The 19521-nt window shown below is 50.0% G+C and overlaps 1 protein-coding gene across 1 annotated transcript in view; it reads right to left on the bottom strand.

The window, feature by feature from the left end:
* Pkp1 (plakophilin 1) overlaps positions 1–19141 on the bottom strand; it is a 42221-nt gene extending 23080 nt beyond the window's left edge. The window contains exons 1-2 of the mRNA XM_057770567.1: positions 18940–19141; positions 9046–9152 (exon numbers count right to left, since the gene is read on the bottom strand). Coding sequence (XP_057626550.1) covers positions 9046–9152; positions 18940–19141 — 309 coding nt within the window. The remainder of the gene's footprint in view (positions 1–9045; positions 9153–18939) is intronic.
* Between the last annotated feature and the right edge of the window lie 380 nt (positions 19142–19521).

Genomic DNA, 19521 nt, shown 5'->3' with positions numbered 1-19521 from the left:
TTGGATTTGGGTGGCTTGGGCTACCAGGGTGGCTAAGAGGGAAGCATGAGTCATTGGCAGCTCCCTGAGTACCCCCACTCTGTCCCCAGCAGTGTGGGACCTCCAGAGAGGTGGTTAGGATTTTAGGCGAAGGTGGAAGAAGTTGGGGGTTGTCCCTGAACTCCAAGGTGGGGTGTTCCATTCCACAGACACTGGAGTTAGAGACTTCCTCTGTACATACTCCACTCACAAAAATGTAGTCAGCTAGGCCTGGGGCTGGTGGCCTTAAGGGGCAGGGGCTTCACAAGGTGCTTTTCTCCGTGGCCAGCAGAGATCTACATGACCTGGGTGGGAGTCAGTGTTGGAAAGCCATCCCACATGGTTATCTTATGACTCCAAATCCTTCCTTGCATAGTTTCGCCATGCGCCATTGGTGACTGTGAGGTGATCGTAGGGACCCCAAGGACAGGCAGTAACCGTCACTGAAGCACATAGACACTCTTGCATTTCCAGGCTCATGACCACAAACCTAAGCACGGGTCCTTATGCTTCTTCGTGACTCACGGCATCTCTTTCAGTGCAAAAGAACTCAAAGTTCCCAGCGGAGCAGAAGCACCTCCCAAGCGTTAAAGTGTTCTTTCCGGGCTATCAAGGTCATGGCTAGCCTTCCTCGAATAGCAAAGAATACTGTTTGTGTCATCTGGCTTAGGGATATGTGACTTCTTTGCAAAGGAAATGCACTGAAATGTAAAAGTTATCCATTCACCCATAAGTACTAGCTGGTGTGATGGTTTTGTAAAACTGTGATACTCGAGTGCTCACAACCTGAGTTTTGGGAAGGTCACAGTAGCCAAGCGAAGCTTAAGGCTGCCAGGAGCCAAGAACTCTGAGCACCAGATAGGGAGACCTGGACTCAGTCCCCTTTCCCTGCTGCCTAGGTGTACAGGTCTGTGCAATCAGTCTCCTTTCCCCAGCCTCAGTTTCTCCAATCACAGATGGCTCCAGTAGGCATTTTGGTTTTCAGCCGACCATTTTAGCTCTTGCTGAAGTCATAGATAGCCTCCTGGCCAACCTGGCTCAACCCTGCTTTCTTCCCCTTCAAGGCCACTCCCCGGTACACAGGGTGGGGGTGGAGGGGCGGGCCCCCAAGCTGCTTCTTTCCCCGCCTTTGTCTCTTCTCACCCCTCCCCGCCCTGCCCCTTCACAACCAGATTTGATTTAGTTTTTCAGCTGAGTCTGCGCTCTTGAGGCAGGTAGGCAGGCAGGCCTCGCAGAGACTTGCCAGGGCCCTGGGGGAGAAAGCTGAGCCTCACCCTAGCAAAGGGTGGGGATAGCTCTTCCACCCACCTGGGAAGTCTCTCTGGGCTCAGTGACAAAAGGAAAATTCTCACCAATAGAGGCACCAGAAGATCCCTCAACCATTTCACTCCCATGGCCCTTCTTCTTGTCTCCACTTTCTGGCTTAGAGCTGGCTGGCAGGGGAGAGACACCACCCATCCTTTCCTGCCCCTCCTGTCTCTCCTCATCCTTCACACCCCTTCATGGCCACTGGGCTCCACACTCAATTCTGCCAACCCTGCCTATAAGGAAAGAGCAAGCCCCTGCCCTTTTTTGCCACTTAGTCCCCTGGCAAATCAAATCAGAGCAAAGGTACTTGGCTGCCCACTCATCTCACAGACACCCAAGGAATGGAGTCAGGGAGTGAAAACATGAACGGTCTGCATAAATTGAAAACACAGCCCTAATCCCAGGGATCATCACATTATCTGAGTTGATGGAGGATGTGAAGGGGTAAGCTGGCCTTACACGTTCCTGCTTGTTAGAATCCAGAACCTTAGGACGACATCCCCCAAACCCTATGACTCCAGCGGAGAAGGCTTGGCAGTCACCTGCTTCCTGCCCCACAGCTTCCCTTTACAGACCAGGAAACTGAGGCCTAGGGAGGTTGAAGTCAGTATGCGCTGTGGAATTTAGCTTTTAATTATGTCCCTTCTTAGGCAGTTGTTTCATCTGGTCTTTGTTTTTAACCACAGTGTGAGGACTTTAAAGACTTGTTGGTTAAGAAGATGGCTTTTTGTTAGCCTCCCTCCCCCTCCCCAAAGGGCCCCAAACCAAACTCTCTTAATCGATTCTGGGGAAAACTAAAGATATTTAAAATTATTCTTGATTCTTCACAGCTGCCCTCCAAAGTTTTGGAGGCTGTACTTAGAAGATGTGAGGGGGGAGATGAGGATGAGCGGCTACCTATTCTGGTAGCTTCCTTCTTAAAAAAAGAAAGGGGGAGCTTTATCATGCACCCCCTAATCCCTATCAGGAAGGAAGGAATTGAGCCCTAAATGAATCAGTCTGAGCCTTGGTTCTTCCCGTTTGGCCACCAACTCTGAGCTCTGCATTAACTGAACGGAAACCACAGCTGACCCATCAAGTTGGAATTGGCTTTGCTGTCCCAGAAGACAGTAACATTCTTTTCTGGGGATTTGCTGCTGGCCACGCCCTGGGCTAACTCTACACCCGGTCTTCCCTCTCCACCTATCCCTCAGTCTCTCATGGGGACCAGAGAGAGGATGGGGAAGGGGCAGGTGGATATGCTCAATCCATTTTGAGGGGCAGTGTGAGTTCTGGCCCTCAGTGATTGGCTGCAGGAAGCCAGGTTGCTTGTAAGACCTCTCCAGAAATGGCAGCTTGCAAGCTGCTGCCTGGTGTGGTCCATTCTTTCGGGATGGCCAGAGCCGTACTCTCACTCCCCAGTCCTAGCCTTGGGGCCTGGCTGTGTTCTCTGTCTTCTCCTCTCTGTTCACCCAGTTCAACATTTAGCATCTCCTACAGGCCTCTCTGGTCCCCCATCTGAAGCTCATACTCAGGGATGTCATTCACATTTATATACCACAGTCATGTCCTCCTCCCTCTGTGGTACCATGGGGCCTGCATAGCGAGCACCCTCCACTTCTCTTCCCCTTGAGAGGTTATCATCTGGCAAGTATACAAGCTACTCAGGAAAGCTAAGTCAGCTATGGAGGGAGACACATAAAAAGGAAGCTGCCCAACCTAGAAACTTCTCAGGTATAAGCAAAACCACTCTGACGGACTATGGCTTGTCAAGGAGTGCCCGTGCAGGGACTCCTTAGACGTGGACGTTTGTCACAGGTGAAGTTCCACAGTGGAAGTGCCAGGAGCATCCCCAAAGCAGTGATTAGTTGGCAGAGACATGCCACATCTATCGGGAAGGGTATCCCCTCCTGAGCCACCCGTCAACTCTCTCATTTCCCTCCTCCTTCTCTCTGTGGCACATTCTGTCCCTTGGCAAGTAGGATCATTGTCTCTTCTTGTTGGGTGATAGCCTGGGGCCTTGGTGGGACCCTCCTATCTCCCAAGGCTGGGTGGGAGTGAGTCACGGGCTGGCAGAAGGGACACTGAGTTGGCAAACACATCAATCGCTCCTTTCTAGAGCAGGAGCCATGCCTGCTTGGGAGCCAGAGCCAGAGTCTACTCTGAAGACTCACCTGGGCTTTGCAAGAAGAGACAGAGGCCAGCAGGCACGGCCAGAGGATCCCAGCTCGCACACCTGGAGAGTGGCACTCAGGGTTGGGAAGAGGAGGTGGGGAGATGAGGGGTCAGAACTCTGAGTTAGTGTAGTTACTCATGTCTCCTAGGTGTTGCAAGAGTTAAGTAACTTCCATTTTCCTGGTGGGAAGAGAAGCTCACATGAGAGCAGGAAGGAAGTACAAAGCCTTCCCTCACCTGAAAGGTTGAAGCAGAGTCTCTGGGCTAGAGGATCTGCAAGGAGTCCAACCAGAGGGCCACCCACCCAGGTGTGGCTTCAGCCCTGCGGTTCAGACTCACCAGTGAGTTCTCAAGCTCCATAGAGCCCCATGATAGCCTTTGGCAAAGAGCTAATCAAAGATTTTCATTCTGAGTTGGAAAACGAATGCTTCTTCAGGTCCCTCACCTTGTCGCTGTCCCATTAAGAGTAGAATCCAGGCCTCCAACTGCTGTATTGGAAGTGTTGTATACGTAGCCCTTACTGCTCTGGGAAAGAGATTTCCCCCATTCAGAGACGGAGGCTCAGGCAGATTAAGAACATGTCTGAAGTCACACAAATAACCAAGTGGAGAGCCAGAATGTGGGCTGAAGTTCCGGAGCCAAGCCTGCAGCTTGTTCCCCTCCATCATGTTATCTTGGGGCACAGCCTCCGTTAACTGTGGATTAGTAAGGGAAGCCTCTTTTTACTGCTCTCGGGACAAAGGGCTCTGCCATGCTTCCCTGTCAACCTCTGCACTGTGTGGTCCACAACCCAGTCCTTTGCATAATCCACAGTGTAACTCTGACAGAAGAGGAACCACCGACCCAGAGAGCACTGTGCTTGGATTTGCTACTTCCTGCAAAAGTCTAATACAGCTACCGTCCTCCCATCTGTACCAGGGGCTCCCACCAGCTGCTTTGGCCCCAGAGTGAACAGACTTGGTTCTCTTGCAGGGGAAACTCTCACAGTCCACAAGACTCTGTGAATAAACATGAAGCGGCAAGGAGAAAGATCCAGGACAGAGACAGGGGTCTCTCTCCTTATGTTCCTGGAGATTCCACCTCAGGACTGCCAAGCTGGATTTAACTGAGCATGTCTGTGATTGAATATGGCAGCCAGCATGGTTCACCCTGTTTTCAGAACCCCTGGCTGGTGTTATCAACATGACTTCTCACCCCTACAGATCAGATCCTGGGGAGGATGAGCAAGATCAATGCAGATCCAAAGGTCATGTTACCCGATAAACTCTCAAAATAACTCAATGCTCATGATGTGTTTCTTGCTTTAAACATAGAAATGAAAAGTTTCGGCACCCTGATAAGCCTCTCCACTGACGCAGTAATCCAAATCAGACCAAATCAAAATGAATTAGGAAAACTCCAGGTTTAACAGATACAATGCTCCTGGATGGATTTCCAGCCCCTCTGAGAGGAGATGAGAAAGGAAGACCAGAAAACTAGGAGGCAGTTTAAGTACCCTGTGGGAGGGAGCATCTCTGGGGGAAGAGGTCATCATTTGGCCGGCTTTCTGAGATGCTTCAGGGTTTGGAGAGAGATTGGGGAGGGGACTTGGGATGGAGCTTTGATAGAACATTCCAGATTCTTTGAGTCTATGGATGCCAGGGACTGGCGTGAAGCTTCCATCAGAACACCCCCAACCTCTTTGGGTCTATAGATGTCAGAGGCTGAGGTGAAGCTTCCACCAGAACAAGAAAAACTCTAGCTGCACCCGGTACAGACCCATAGGATAGTGACTGTGCACAGCTTTAAAACAGAGTATCTGTGCTCTCCAAATAGCCTCGGTTCTCTATTCTTTTCACCCTGGTCCGCCTGACCCACAGGAGGATAGTCAAGTCACCCACTGTACCGACAACTGAGAGGGGCCAAAGGCTTCCTTTTCCCAATTCATAACAGCTGCAGCCTGGCATCGCTCTGCTTGGGATCAGAGTCCAGTAGAGGAGCTCTTAATGGAGACTTATTTCAATGCAGGAACAACCTAGGGTACCAGACCTGAGGACACAGGACACATAGCTGTGTTTGAATCTCAGATTTAAATTTTTTTCATTACAATTATGTCCCAAACCATTTGTTTGCTGTATTTTACCCCAAGGCTTACTATTTGCCCCCCCCCATTTAATAAGTATTGCCAAGTAACCAGAGTTTGAGTCTAGGCAGAGAAAATATGCCTTTTCCCTTCCTTCTCCTCTTGGCATTAGACTCCCTCAAGGAGAGAGGGCTTGGCTAGAAGACAGGGGAAGAGGCACTGAAGGATTCGGATTTGGGGATCTCTTGTGAGTTCCTCAAATGCAGAGGTTTGTGGAGACTGACCCAGTGATTGCCACAAAGAGTATAAGCACCTAGGGTAAGGGAAGCAAAGCTCCCAGGCTAGCAGGCCGTAGGTCAGGGATCTAGGCCGCCATCCTAGTAAACATCCGTGACACCTTCAGTGAGTAATTCATCCACTCTGGGCTTGAGTTTCCTCAACTGTAAAATGCAAAGTCCACTGCTCTGACTCAGAGACCTGGGACAGCAACAGCCCACCTGAGGTGTCAGGGGTGGGGACACTGCCCCGTGGCACAGATCCCCCCCTCTTCTGGAGGCCTGGAGGACTCTGGGGCTCTAAGGCTGTCTTCCAGAAAATTCTTGTCTCTGAAGAGGGACCCACAGTCAGAAGACGGATGCTGAGGCAAATGGTTTCCTTTGGACCAGTCTTTTAGTTTTCTTTTAGAATTGCCTGTGGAATCCCTCTCTACTTTAAGAAAATGTTTACTCACTAGTGGGAAAGTCTTGGAACTTGAGAATGGTGTGATATTTGGGACTGGAACCAACTCTGAGAAATGAAGTGCTCGAAGTGGGCATTGCTGCTTCTACTATAACACCAGCCATCTTCAGAAAGAAGCCATAGAGCTTCTAAAACACACTCAAAGTAGCGCCTTTTAAAAAACTTAAGGCTCCCGAAACATTTGAGCAGGGTGTTGGTGTGGTTCTCCAGGACAGAAACAGAAGTCCAGAGATTATCTGTATTCTATTTCTGTTGATCTTCGCTTCTCCTTGCTTGACTAGAAGTTCACTGAGGGCGAAGGGAATCTTTGCCGTTTCATCCACAGTATGCTTCACGTGATGCCGTGCCCAGCCTTTGCTACATGCCAGCTGGCTGACTGAGTGAATGAACAGAACACATCTGTAGGAAATGGTCCTTAACCAGCTCATAGAAACTCCTGGGAAAATGCTGACGAGGCTCATGCAGACGAGCCACACCCTCCTCCTGTAGTCCCTGCCTTGGGCTGCCATATTGGTTTCACCAGAGGGTGGGAAACACAACATTCCACACTAGTTGTACCAACCACGGGAAAGTCCCACAGGGATGGGGTTACCTCACACTGCAGATCGTTGCTACCGTTTCTCCCACTCTCCTTCTCTCTCAATCCGGACCCCATTTCGTTTTCCTCAGTGCTCAGCTGATTATATGTCTGACTCCAATATCAATTATTCTACTTCCTTTCCGCTCTGCCCTCCCTCCGCCAAATCCTCGTGTGTGCGCAGCTCTTCCCTGTTCCCATAGCCTCTCCTGAACTGAGAGGAGACGGGACAAGCCTCAGCAGCTACCCTGTCATGAGTCATGTCTGCAGCATTGCCAGCAAAAGGAGTGAAGAGGGATGGGCCTTAGGGCGCGGGGTAGGAAAGGGATTTTCAGTGGTTGTCAGAAAGCGGGCACAAGGAGGTGTGGGCTGTTTGTGAGCATTAAAAGGCAAGAGAGGTAACTAAGGATTAATTATCTAGAAGAAGATGCTAGAAAGGCACAAGCCTCATGAGGTATTTTAGAAACACCTCCTCACTCGTTTCCATGGTTACACTCTCCGTTTGATAACATAGTTAATGTAGCATGATATCAACATGTGAATGAAGTAGAAAAACTGGTACCATCAGTCTCATTTTAGGGAGGAGAAAACTGTTGCCCAGAATGGTTACAAGTTTTATCAAGAGTCATAGAAGAGAGTAGAAACAGCTCAGAAACCTCTAAGCTCTGGCCTGGGAACACGGAACACGTATATTGTTAGCGTGATCACGAACATGTATAATGTTAGCATCATCCACTTGGATCAGTAGATCCAGTTGTTAACCTTCTGGGGGTTTTAGCTAATCCCTCTCTTCTGAATCTATGTGGACATCATCTTTTGTGTTAAAGCCATTTCACATCTATGAGTGTTCTGTAAGCTTATGTGGTTTGATCAACTAAATTTACGCTGTACTGAGAGCAACAATGGATGCCCTGCCCCCCTAAGAAGGATGAGAATTTGTAGCAGACTGAGTCGTTCTTTCGTCTCCAGCTTACAACATTCATGGAAGGTACATCCTTCACAGTCAGCCGCAGCAAAACCGACGAAGAAGGGAAACAAGCCACAATGAAGGAACATTACATCCCCAACCCCCCCCTTCTTTGCACAGGACCCCAGGATCTTCAGCAACTTGTAGCGACATCTGTGATCATCTGTTCAAAACAAGATGCTGCTGATCCTGGAACCCCCAGAGGACGCAACCACGGCTTTGCGTGGAGGCACATTTTTTAATCCCTGAGTCGCACATAAGACTTTCTGAGAGCAATGCAGGTTAGAGGTGAAACTAGCAAAAGTAAACACAGAGGTCATGGAATTTGAGGACTCTGGGACGCCTTGGCTACCAGTGTCCCCGGTTTAGGAAAAGGTCGGGTAAGTACTGCTTCGTCTGGTTTACCCTGAGCACCTGTGTAGTGCTATATACAGAGCCCGGTCCCGCAGGTCTCTGCTCAGCAAACGGGCAGGTGGGTGGAGGGTGTTGAGGAAGACGGCCAGAACCGGATTAAAGGATCTAGAATTATCTCCACCCACATTAATTTTTTTAAACCTTACAAATCGTAATCTGCTTTTTATGTATATTAGTTCATTTATTCTTGACAATAACCCAAGAGGACTTTGTTATATCCACTTTGTTTGTGATGAACTTGGGACCCGGAAGTGGAAACCCAAAGATACATGCTCAGTGAGTGACAGGGCCTGAGTTTGAACCCAAACATCTCTGAGTAGTAAAATCAAGCAGAGCTCGATTGCAAGCCAAGGCAGCCTTGTCAAAAGTTGCTGCAATGGACATGATCTCCTGGTCTCAGGGGACCTTCTGGATCCTTCTTTGACCATCAGTACACACGAAGAGGGAAAATACTTTATGATTTCCCTAAAAGAAAACCTCTGTGTACAAAGAACCTCCAGGATTCAGACTTTTCACATTCCCTTGATCAAAATCAGAAAAATTGGTAAGCAGACTTGTAAAATGCTTTTCCTCAAATTTTCTCACTTGAGATACCCAGAAATCCCCAGTCAGCATCAAAGGAGACTGCGCAGAGTTCCCTGTGAGGCAATGGCCAACCTAATAGCCATGGTCAGACCTACAGCCCTCATTTACTGACTGAAGTTTGCGTTTCTCTTTCTGAGCAACCGGTGAAAGCTTTCTGCATCAGGAACCCCAGACTGTGCTAGCAGATATTCTAGATCTTTCCTAATGGAAGCAGTTCCTTACCGGATATCCCCATGAGCCGTTCCCCGCCTGGAACTTGGAGAAGTAGCTGCTTCTGCTTGTGGTCCCGTAGTTGTTGTAGTTGTCAGCCAGCCCGTCATACATGGAACCTGGAGGGCAGAGTAGGGAGTTAGGGCAAGGATGACCATCATCTTCACCCTCCCTGCTCCCACGCTATCACCCATGTCTAGGATCACCGTCTCCATGGACAGAAGCAGTGTGAGTTCCTGGGGAAGGGTGGAGAATGGCTAGTCATCTACTGGCCAAGACCATCTCTCTCCACATCCTCCATAACCAGGGCCCAGCAATAAGCCACCAAACTGCCACAAAGACGGCTCTTAGATCCCTTGGAAGATATTGAGACCTACAGTTCAGGAACGGGCCTGGAGAGCCTTGCAGAACGGCAGTTCCAGCACAGGGAATCATCAGTCCCAGTTCGTGTTCAACAAAGATGAGCTTCCCATTCGGGGGAGGAAGGCAGGGTCTCGACATCCCAGGTCCAGAGCCACACAGTAGTGCACACTCTTTCAGTCCGCTCCTGTCAGGACTGCGACTTCCCCCCTGAGCTCAGCCCCACAGGTGATCAGGTAACCTGCCCCTTCCTTCTCTGAGGTCCTCCCGCTGGTAAAGGGGGAGCAAAGATCAACCTCAAAGGCCCAGTGAGGATTAATTAATGTTTTCACAGTGCTTGGAGATCCACAAATGACAGGCTCTGAGGGAGGACAGAGTGTCATTAGGGTTATTAGCGGCAAAGTGGCTTTGAATTACAAAAAGCAGGCTGGATTTGAGGTTCGTGGCAGGGATGGATCTTCCTTCTTTCTTTCACAGAATGGCAGGGAGTGGGCAGGCCTACAACACAACCCAAACTTCATGCAAGTATGCCTGTTTGAGATCCTAATGTCATGAAACACTGCTCGCTGTGACATGTCATTCTCTATGCTGACTCTTGTCTTCTCTTCTGGGCTACAGTTATCATATTCAACCCATCTTTCAAAGCCAGGCTCAAGACCTCATCTCCTTCAAGAACCCCTTACTGACCAGCTCTGATCAAGATAATTTCTCTAGTCTCTGATATATATATATATATATATATGTATATGTATATGTATATGTATATATATATATATATATATATATATATATCCTGTCCTTTTACTTCAAGTCATGTGCTACCTAGTGTCTGTATTTCTTTGGCTTATATTAAAAATTCTATGAAAGCTCAGTCATGGTTCTCTGGCCTGTATATCCATAGCAAGGCTTGCTTACTCTCACCTAATGTGTCCTCTGGGTGAGCAGGCAGAACTTTCTGACACGGATGTGAAGGGTGTGCACCCCATTGTCTAAAGTGATACTTGGAATCCCCCATCAGAAATCCTGTCTAAGGGGGAGGGGTCTGGACCTTGATGTCCCTTGAATCCATTAGCCCTTAGACTTTGGCCACACCCACACAGCTCTAGGTCACTTTCTGGGAACCAATTGTCTGCCTTGGGAACAAGAACAAGATAGGTATTTCAGAATCAGGCCAGCATCCTGCTTAGGGCCATCTTCTCTGTCCAGTTTCAGACCCATAACAAAGGACATTTCCTTGATTCCCCTTCCTCATCTTGGAGAGTGAACAGGACTTAGGGATATTGACTGTGGCAATCACATTTTGCTCCAGCAGCCTAACTGCTGAAATTGGTCCTGGCCTGGCCCTCAGGTTTTCCCTGGGCCTCAGCTTCTTTTTCTGTAAGAAGCAGTTTCTCTGTGTCCTAAATGGTCCATACACTCCTGGAGCTCTGTGGTTATAGCGGCATCCCGAAAACCTTCTCTAAGATAAAAGTTCAGCTTCAAGGGAAGAAGGGCAAGAAAGTAAGACTCACTGGCCTCCTCTGCCTCCTGCCCCAGGGTCATTTCAGGGGCTTTTCCAGCCATAGAACCCCAGAATTCTACCCCATAGGGCCCAGGTCCAGGCCTTTCCCTAAAAATGAAGTCCTCAGATGCTGCCTGATCCACAGAACCTCCAACTGACTCCCAGCCCTTTGTGGCTACAGCAAGTTGGCTCCTGACCCTGTCCAAACTGCAGCTGCTCTTCTGGATAGACTGTGTTTTCATAGGGAACATGAAAGGGAGAATCCTGTGCACTCGGTTACCAGAGAAAGGGCCAGAGCCAGGCATAAATACCATCAGGACTCCAAGGAGCTGACATCCAGGTCTCACCCGCCTTGATCCAGCCCAGGTCCATCATCTCTTCTAAAGTTTGGCAGGCCAGCGTCTGCTTGGCTCTCATCTCTTGAGCAGGCATTTCTCCCCAAAGGGCAGGTATGGGTCAGCCAGCTACTTCCAGATGGAAACTCTGGGGTGGTGACAGATACTTCAACAAAGCCCCAGGGAGGCCTCCTACTTTAAGAACCATCTCCTGGGGGCTCCCACCTGGGCCTCCACCCCCGCGGGAGGGAATCTACCAGCATGACCTGACGCCCACAGGTCATATAAGCATCTCCCCTTCTCACGCCCTTCACCAGCCTGACTGCCCTCTTATATGTTCTCCAGGCGAAGTAGGAACTGTGCCACGGAGGCAGACGTGGACACATGGACACGTGGACAGAAGGAAGCAGAGAATGCAAGGCTCTATAATTCCCAGAGCTAGTCCCCATGTCTCACGGTGACTCAGGCGAAAACATCTCTGAGCTGTAATTCCCCCTCGGTTGGTTCCTTCCAGGCAACTTCTGAAGGTATTCTCCAAACCCTATCTGCAATTAGGGAGCTGCTTGGCTCCCCGGGAGAGTGGGGCAGCCATGATGCCAGCCAGCACAGCTTTTCTGGCAGAAGGTATACGCTCTGCTGCAGGGACTGCGAAGGTGGAGAGGAATCCAGAGATGTGACACATTTGGGATCACACCTAGCAGCAGTCAGAAGGAGAGGTGAGCGTTCTCTGTGACACTGCTGCTCACACACAGAAACCACTGCCTCTCTCCTGACCCCAGAGTGTCTGGATGGTAAATCACATTCAACAGCAAGAACATGGAACTCCCTGACAGTGTAACCATGATAGCTCGCTCTCCACCTGGTCTCTCTACTTCTCCCAGACTCACTCCTAGGAAGCCTTTCTGGGCTAGATGTACTTGAAGCCTTTCTGGGCTAGCTTTACTTGCATCTGTTTCATTTCTAGTCGTGCCTCTACTCTTTCTGCTACTGGGCACTCCGGGCACTATAGAAAGCTCCTCTTTCCCAGGGATTCTGTCCTAGGCACTGCTCTAGTTGTGGTTTGGCCTAGTTGACCTGAGCAGGATACTTTGGTACCACTTTTCTTTCCTGTCCAGTCCCATGGGAAAGGTACTCTGCTCTCTAGGGGCTCAACACCTCCATTTAATGCCAAATGGAATTAGAGTCTTAGAATTCTATTAGTCAGGACCTCCTCTATCCCAAAGGTTCTTGGAGGATAGTGCTAATTGGACTAAGAGAGGGGGTTGCATGAAATTACAGTTGTTCAAGCCCACCTCCTTGAGAAGGATTCTCTGCCCTGGGAGTGAAGGGAAAGGCTGAACATCGGTTCACCCCTCAGAATCATATTTTTCTTCCTGACAGGCGTCTGCCTTCCCACTGTTCTCTACAAAGGTGCATTTACCACGAGCAAAAATGATGGTGGCTTTCTCAGTGAAGCTGGCAGCCCTCTCAACATGGGCACCATGGGGACACATCTGCCTGTACGCAGAACCCCAACACCTTAGAACATCGAGGAATTTTCCTGTTCTACAAGCAGTGTGAGTTGCTTGTCTCAGTCCATGTCATGTAGAATTTTAGGTGAAGCCATATCAGTCTTCTGTACTGAGGACAGTTGTCCCGTGACCATCTTCCCTTCTGTGCCCTGTGTCATGTGGGCAATCTTTGGAAGGCAGGTTCACATAGGAGGGGCAGCTCATTCTTCTCCACTTGCAAGCTCTCAAACAGGTCACACACACCCTGCACTTGAAGTACTCTTTCTCTTCTTGAGCCAACCCCCTCTCTGCACTCAATATCCTGTGCGAAAACTTAGCTACAGATCTCACCCACCTCTTCATCCCAAACCTTCATCCCAATCCCATTAGCCCTGGGTCCAATGGCTGTGCTTGCTCTATCTATTCTGGCTGGTATGTTTCCTGGAGTGTGGAGCCTGTACAAGTGTGAGTGTGTGTGTGTGTGTGTGTGTGTGTGTGTGTGTGCGCGGGCACCCATGCACCTCTGTATACCCTTTTCCCAGAAAACTGGGAGCTCCCTAAGCAAGGGACTTTGTACTTGAACTAGATTCATGTAACCCCCAACCCCAGGTCTAGCTTCTACATCAAAAAGGACCTGGGGACACAGTTCGCCTAAACAACAGGCAGCCCTCAGGGGCAGAGGACACCTGAAACTCCTCTGCTTCCCTTCTCCTAAATCGCTCTGCTTTGATAAGCTGGACTTGTCGGAGGGAAGTTTCTCTGGAAGTCTATTATTTCTAGGCTGATGTGTCTTCTTGCTTCTTCTATACCTGAATCAAGTTCACCTGTTCCTCAATAGACAGATCTCAAAAAAGAAGCCTACAGTCTTTCACCTTTAAAAAGCCACCTCCCCCCGCCCCCCGAGCTCTCTTCATCTATGGTACCCACAGCTAGGGACACACAAAAATTTAAATGAGACAATGATGCATCTGCAAGCGCAGGACACCACCCTCTCAGAGCCAGGGAGGAATGAACTGTGAGAATGGATGGTCAAGTGTCCCAGTAGGACTTGGGCTAGCCTGCTTCCTAAGCATCTGCCTGGTCACAGGAGACACTGCCAACTGCTTCTTCTCCTTCTTTGGAGCTCCCAGCATCCCCAAAAGGACAAACAACTCAATAAAACCTCATCAAGCACTCTGCTGTGGTTCTTGGCCTTTTCCTGGGCTACGCACGCAACAGAAAGGCCAAAGTACATTACGCTCCCTTCACTAGGAACCCTCTCCTCAGCCTCATAGGGTTCCTGCAGGCTCTGCCTAGCAATGGTTAAGGCCAGCTCTGACAGAGCCTGCTCTTTCCGATGGTATCTGTGTGGCCACTAGCGAACCCACACATGGGTGGAGCATGTGAGCTTTCTGTGGAAACAGACCCGGCATAGGCAGGATGGTGGGTGAGAGTAGGCAGGGACCAGAGGGGACCCCATCTGTGGTCAGGAGTAGAGTCCGTCACTAGCAGCCACTCCATTAGGGAAGCATGTCCAGTACTACAATCCTCATGCTGGTTTGACGGAGTGAAGGGTGGGGATCGGGATCACAGTTCCAAACTTTGCTACACAGTAGAATGAGCTGAGGGTTTAGAGTACCACTTCCTGTGTCACCCTCCCTACTGACTCAATCAGAATCTCAGCAGGACCTAGGTACCTGTTTTTGTAAAAATTCCCAGGTCATTCCAGCCAGCAGCCAAGTTTGAGATTAGCGGATGAGAACTTTACCTTTGTATGCTAGCTGGGATATTTGCAAGGGAGACAGGACAAGTAGGAGGCCTTGGGAGCAGGACAGCTGCAAAGAGTTTGGGCAAAGCCTTTCCAGAGGGAGGGATTCGTAAATCGAGCTGCAAAGGGCACAAAGCACTTTCGATATGATCTTACCCAATTCCTAACAGCTGCAGAGACCCAGAGAAAGGCAGTGACTTGCCCAAGACAGCATAGTAGAGAACAGTAATAGCCAAGCTGGATTCCTGCCACAGTTCAAGCTGCAAGGTGTGGTGAGTGTACATGCCTAGACTATGTGCTATGTGTGTATCAGTGCATGTGCATGCACAGGATGTATTGTGTGTGTCTCTGTGGACAGATGTATATGGCAAATGTGTGTATTCATGTGTGGAAATATATTGGTAATGTAAAATATCTGCACATATACATACGTGCATGAACTAAATGTATGCAAGCAAGTGTATATTCATGAGTGTGGTGTTTGTATGCATATGCACATGTATATTGTATTGTGTATGAGCATGTGTCACATGTGCATATAAGCGGGTATATGTGTGTATATTCATGTATGTCAGAGCATGTGTATATATGTAATTGTGTGTGTCTTTGGGTATAGAGTAACTGTATGTCTACAATATGTATATCCATGTGAAGAATGTATGTACATGTATATAACACAAACCTACAAAGAATATCAATAAGGATATCTGACATCCTTCCATGTTATTACGGTCAAGCATCATACACCTTCTAGAAGTCATATCCCTTCACAGAAGCACTTTTCAGTTTTTAAAACCCAGATTAAATGACACATTAGTATTTACAATTGAGGAGGGCAGCCCACCAAGCAGGTTACCTGGCAGAGTGGTCACTTCTCCCTCAGTCTACCTTTCAAGATATTTTTACAAACTCTGCCGATGATGGGAGAGGACGGGATCCAGGGAAACAAGCAGTGTTTGCTACAAAACACCCTGAGATAGGCCACATTTTTGCATGTGTTGTAACAGGTCAACAGAAATACTGGCTAAAACCCCGACTTCAAGCCAAGAATGGTAAAGAAACAGAATTAGTTCATTTGAAGTTTAATTAGCATGTTTTGCCTCCGGAACAAGCTTAAACACAAATGCCCTTTACACATCTCTCAGCTCCACTTAGCGCCCAAGAAAACAACCCTGCCGTGATGTCGGCGCACGGTCCGTGGCCAGGGAAGGATAACTTTCGAGAGAGGAATGAGCAGAGTTTTCCTCGGGCAGAGGATCGTGCTGAGATACAGACAAATACAAACATGCAAGTCACCAAAGGCAGGGCTGCCCAAGGCTGCCCTTTCATAGCTCAGAGGAGCTGGCAGGAAGCTTGTAAGCAGAGCAGGCACCCCCACAAGTCCAGTCAAACTCCAATTTCTGAGCACAGGGAATAAAGACTCTGTGTTTCAGTGGGAAATACCACTTCCGAGAAGGGAGAACTTCTGGCCCAAGTTGGGAATTTAGAATCACAGACAGCTAAGTAGGCAACATCAAATGCTGGCCGTGCTGGATTCTTTGGGAGAAGCAGTAGAGGGGGGCCTCTTTTATGGAACTTTGTGTGTGCCCTGTATGTCTGGTGTTGCTCTTGAATCAAATGAGATGTGGGGTAAGCTGTACGAAGAGATTCCAGATGAGTTGTATAAGTCTGGAAGGCATAACTGATTGACAGTCCTTCACCCTCATAGCAAAGATCACTGTCAACAACCAGGGGGCTTCCCCCACCCTTAGGGATGTCAATAACCCCTAGCAAAGACCTCTTGCTGAGCAGGTTTGACATCCCGACCCTCCCCCATCCCACCACAATTTGCTTATTTCCCACACAGTCAGGAAGAAAACACCTGAAGAGAGCACAGGAAAGCAATTTCAAGGCCAGTTCCAACTGGTAGATAGCTACCTCCCTCTGCATAATCTCCAGCCCTCCTGGGGACTTCATGACCAAGCTGAAGAACCTCATCTCCCATGAATCAAGAGGGAACAAGTAGAGATATGGCTTTAAATAGTGCCAGATTCCTTCTCCAGCCCATAACAGCTCAATCCCCCATTCAAAAAAAAAACCCAAGGTGACAGCAGTGGACCTGGTGGAAAAGGGTCTGACCAGGGCTGTGGGTAAATGTCCCTGATTGTTCACCAGGGGCACAAGGAGCAAGTGGCTATTCTGCCAAGTAACCCTTTGGGCGGGGCAGCCTTCTTTAGAGCTGGTTTCTAACCAGAGTCTCCCTGGATATGAGGCCAGGAGCTCAAGACCCATTGAAACCATGGCTTTGTTCCAGAAGTAGACTATCTGAGAAGTCAAGTGTCCAGGGGAAGAGGACTTCCATGGCTGCCAACTGGTCTCTGCCAGGATGGAAAGCAGGGCTCCTGGCATGGAAATCACCAGGAGAAAGAGAGAGCAGAGTGACCCACGAAGCAAATACAGAATGCTTGGGCGTTTCGGCTGAAGAGGACGGAGAAATCTGATGAAAACAAAGCCAGACAAACCAGACACACCAGGTTCAAGTGCCCCAACCGCCTATTCCAGCTGGGAAAACTGGCCCCCTTTGGGAACCTCCCCAGAGGCTGAGGTTAGAGGAGACACACCTACAGGGCCAGTCTCAGGCGAGCTACCGGACAAGTATGCATTAGGAGGCATCAGAGTCAGCCCTAAGCCTGTGCCTGGCTGAATCCCCTTGGGGGACCTTTGGTAGAGACACCATCTGATGGTTACCCACAAAAATCAAAGCTAGAAGCAGCATTCTGAGACAACAGGGTTCATCCTGATAGGGAGAAGGGACGATGGGCCACGCACCCAGTTTGACATGTTCCTGGCCCTATGGGCCAGGAGTTGAAGCTGGTGGAGCTGGGTGGAAAGGGGCAAGGTTAAGCATGTGCCAAGGGAGAGTGGGTGGCCTTAAGCTGTGCCCTGGGCTGTGGCTGGATGAAGCCCTTTGTCACTCCAAACCTGCTTTCAAATGAAGCTGGTAAGCAATGACAAAGGCACTAAATAAAAGGGGAGAGAGGCCCGGGAGTGCACATCTGTAGGGCAGGAGCCAGGAGCCCAGACAAGGGCAAAGGGCACCCAGAACAGCAAAGCCTTTTGGTGTGGGAGGTGGCAGAGTCAGCTGACAGCCATTTTCTCTCCCTTAGCGCTACAAAGAGTTCGCCAGGGAACAGAGAGGAAAGAACACATGCCCGGGGCAGAGAGTTTGGGCCTGTGGGCACACTGGAGAACTGGCGAGTCCATCTACTTTGTCGCTCACCCCTGCCCCTCACTGTCTCCTAAGTCTCTACTAAGCATGCCCTACTTGACCTGGACTGGTTCACACTGTGCCCTCTTACTAGCATTTTACTCAGTTTAGCTAATAAAAATAAAGAAACACATAGTTTTGCTGATTATGTTTGATAACCAAAGGTTGGCGTATTTCTCACTGAGAAGTCTTTGTATGAAAATTTTACTCTAAAATGTCTACATTAACAGCTTGTCAGGTATACTCTCCATCTTCAGCCCTTCTCCTGGCCTCTCCTAATCTAAGACCTTGTCACTCACAGACCCTGGGATGAGGACAGGACTGAAAGCCCAAAATGGTGAAGTGGGCTCAGCTGAGACTGTGAATGTTCCGCTCCCGCCACCCTAGCCCGTATTCACTTCCGGTTTCACACTGCTACTTAAGCTGGGTCAGGAGAAGGGGGCTCTGTATTAGCTATTAGAGAAAGAGGGCAGGTACCTGGACCCTCTTCCTTACCATAGAAACACTGGTCCTATGATAGACTTCTAATAGATTTGCATCTTTCCAGTTTGGTTCCAGAGTCCAGGTAAAGTGGCAGGGAGCCCCAGGGACTAGTTGTGGGAGGAGGTGTCCCTGACTCTTTGCTCATCCCATAGTGCCTCTCCTAAATCCAAACTCGATCACAGTAACTCAGTCACTCTTTTTTTCCCACTGCACACACCACCTCCACCAGGAATGTTGTCCCTCTGCTCCTGGGTGGAAGCTGGAGGCTAAAGGTTCCGGTGACTGCAAAGCCTGGGAAAGGTAGCGTGAGCGCGCTAGGTCTGGGACTTCAGGACAAACATTTCAGGATAATCGGGTTTGGTACCCCCAGAGCAGGATTGGGAAAAGAGAGCCCTCTGGATTCAAGTCTCTCTTGAAAAGTACTCCCAGCAATGCTCCCCTACATGAGCTATCCATCTTGACCCGCAGCGCAGCGTGCTCTCCTGACCCACAGGGTGGACTCACTCCCAACCGTGTCCCCCAGTGAGCTACCCAGCCTGACCCACGGCACGTTCGAGCTCCAGCAGCAGGCTAGCAGGAGGCGGGCGAGTCCACCCTGTGGCAATGACCTGAGAGCTGGGCTGTGGTCATTCCTTGCAGACCCCGTCGGGGAAGGCTGCCGCTCAGTCCCCACCGGCAGACAGGAGGGCAGACAGGAGCGCAAAGGGACGGACGCACATCCCGTGGGCGCCGCGCGCCTTTACCTCGGTTGGAGTGGCTCAGGGTGGACGACTGCGAAGACTTGGACTTCTGTCGTTTGACAGTCATCATCACCTGCTCCTGCACACGCTGCCTGCCCGACGTGCCGGTCTTCATCTTTTGATCGGAGGGCAAAGCCAGCGTGGAGTTGTCCTGGTCCTGGAAGCATTCGTACGCCAGCGCGGTCTTGAGTGGCGAGTGGTTCATGGCGACGGTGGGCGCGGGCCGGGGGAGCCAAGAGGCGCGGGGTGCAGTGCAGCGGGGTGCGTGCGCGTGTTCTCTTCTCAGCGGCTCCCTATGGCCATAGAGCGCTGGTCCGCGTGAAGGCTCCCGGCTGCTGCTCCTGGCGCCTCCGCCCCGGCTCGTCCCTCCGCAGGCACTGGCGGACCCGCCCTCCGTCAGACAGGATATACCACCCCTGCCCTGCACCACCCACTCCGCCGGCTGCCGCTCAGATGCGAAGTGCAGGGCACTGCCTCTGCTGGGAGGGCGCTGGGGTGTGTTTGGGGCGTGGGGAGTGCCCGGTGTGCAAAGTTCCCAACCTGGTCCTTCCTCTCTCCCTCCTCTACGGTCCAGGGGAAACGCCC

This window comes from Chionomys nivalis, chromosome 5, assembly GCF_950005125.1.
Source record: "Chionomys nivalis chromosome 5, mChiNiv1.1, whole genome shotgun sequence".
NCBI classification, from domain to species: domain Eukaryota; kingdom Metazoa; phylum Chordata; class Mammalia; order Rodentia; family Cricetidae; genus Chionomys; species Chionomys nivalis.
Note: the sequence above shows the minus strand (reverse complement) of the source record. Positions and strands in the feature narration are given on the sequence as shown.